Source organism: Macadamia integrifolia, chromosome 3 (assembly GCF_013358625.1).
Source record: "Macadamia integrifolia cultivar HAES 741 chromosome 3, SCU_Mint_v3, whole genome shotgun sequence".
Lineage (NCBI taxonomy): Eukaryota > Viridiplantae > Streptophyta > Magnoliopsida > Proteales > Proteaceae > Macadamia > Macadamia integrifolia.
The window spans coordinates 21508790-21510625 of NC_056559.1; the positions used below are offsets into that span (position 1 = coordinate 21508790).

General features: G+C 41.2%; 1 protein-coding gene across 1 annotated transcript in view; it reads left to right on the forward strand.

The window, feature by feature from the left end:
• The first annotated feature begins 1455 nt into the window (after positions 1-1455).
• LOC122074235 (anthocyanin 3'-O-beta-glucosyltransferase-like) overlaps positions 1456-1836 on the forward strand; it is a 696-nt gene continuing 315 nt past the window's right edge. The window contains exon 1 of the mRNA XM_042639082.1: positions 1456-1804. Within this exon, the coding sequence (XP_042495016.1) occupies positions 1456-1804 (349 nt within the window). The remainder of the gene's footprint in view (positions 1805-1836) is intronic.

Genomic DNA, 1836 nt, shown 5'->3' on the forward strand with positions numbered 1-1836 from the left:
CGTATCCGTCGGATGGAGAGGACCACCATTAGCACTCTTATTAATTATGTTTTTCTAATTTTTTTTCTCCCTATTTTATTGAAATTAATTCAATCTATTTTGTATGAAAAAAAGAAACTTAGGTTTTTTCGTTCAATCCAATCGTTGGAGTCTCTCTCTTTGTATTTATTTAAACTTAAGATTAATTTCTATAATTTTTAAATAATTATTCTAAAACATGATTTTAAAATTTGAATCGGATCAGTCTCACCGATTTGATACAAATCTACTATTAAGATATAAAAGTAAAATGATTTAAAAGAATTTTTTTTTTCAAAGTAAATTCATCAGATCTAGACCTATCTTCACCGAGACTAAGGTATAAAGTAAAGTGATTCAAAAGATTTTTTTTTTTTATTATTAAGAAGTAAATTTGTCAGATCTAGACCTATCTTCATCAATGTCAATCTGATCCCAATTGACATTGATTGAGAATAATTCTGAGATCGATCCTGAATTTTTAAATCTTATCTATAGAGGGAAAGTGTGAGGAAGGAGACTCTTCAGAGATTGGACTGAAGGAGAGATTTTTTTTTTTATATAAAATAGATTTAAATTTTTTTATAACAAAAAATAGATTCAACTTATCCCTATAAATGGTGAGAGAGGATAAAAGAAAAAAGAAAATAGAAAAAAAAAATTAGTTAATAAGAACCCGAGTTCCGGCCTCTGATTATTCATTCATTGATTGGATAGCTAAGGTCCTTAGGGCACGTTATATACCGAGGTTGCACCCCCAACACCCAACCCCGCCAAACACACACACCATTCTCTGTCGTCAGTCTGCACACACACACACAGAGAGAAAGAGAGAGAGAGAGAGGGAAGCAGGAAAAGCGCTTCATGTGTTCTTCAGCACCACCCCACATAGTCATCTTCCCCTTCATGGCTTATGGCCATCTTATCCCATTGTTAGATCTCTCAAAAGCTCTCACACACAGAAACATCAAAATCACCATCATCACCACTCCAGGAAACGCTTCTTTCATCCGCAAACACATATCCAAACACCCACAAATCCATCTCTCTCAGATCCCATTCCCCATCACCAAAGACCTCCCCGAAGGATGCGAAAACACAGCCCAGTTACCTTCCATGGCCTTCTACATCCCTTTCTTACAAGCCACCAGAGAGCTTCAACAACCCTTCCATCAACTCCTCCAACACATGTCTCAATCCAATGATCTCCCTCTCTGTGTCATCTCCGATTTCTTCCTCGGTTGGACTTTCCCGATCTGTCACCGATTCAATGTTCCTCGCCTCGTCTTCCATGGTATGGGTGTGTTTTCATTGGCCATGAGCAAAACCGTATGGGTGCACACGCCCCACCTTCATGTCTCATCCGATACTGAACCCCTAAAGTTGCCCGGTTTTGATCAACTCCCCTTCACTTTGACTCGGTCCGATGTGCCGGAGATGCTCTGGTCACCGGACCACGACAACTCATTTTCAAAAGCAGTATCAGAGGCCTCTCAGCACGAAGTGGATAGCTGGGGGGTGATCGTGAACAGCTTCATGGAGATAGAAGGGCCTCATGTGCCTACCTTTGAGTCTTTCTTTGTTAATGGAGCCAAATCATGGTGCGTTGGTCCACTCATGCTCTGTGACCCACCGGCTGAACCGATCCAACCGGAAAATACCATGTGCACAAAGTGGCTCGCCGAGCAAGCCATGCAGGAGTCAGTGATCTACGTGGCATTCGGGACACAGGCTGATCTGTCGGATGCCCAGCTGGATGAGGTTGCTTTTGGGTTGGAGATGTCGGGTCATCCTTTCATATGGGTCGTGAGGTCCAAG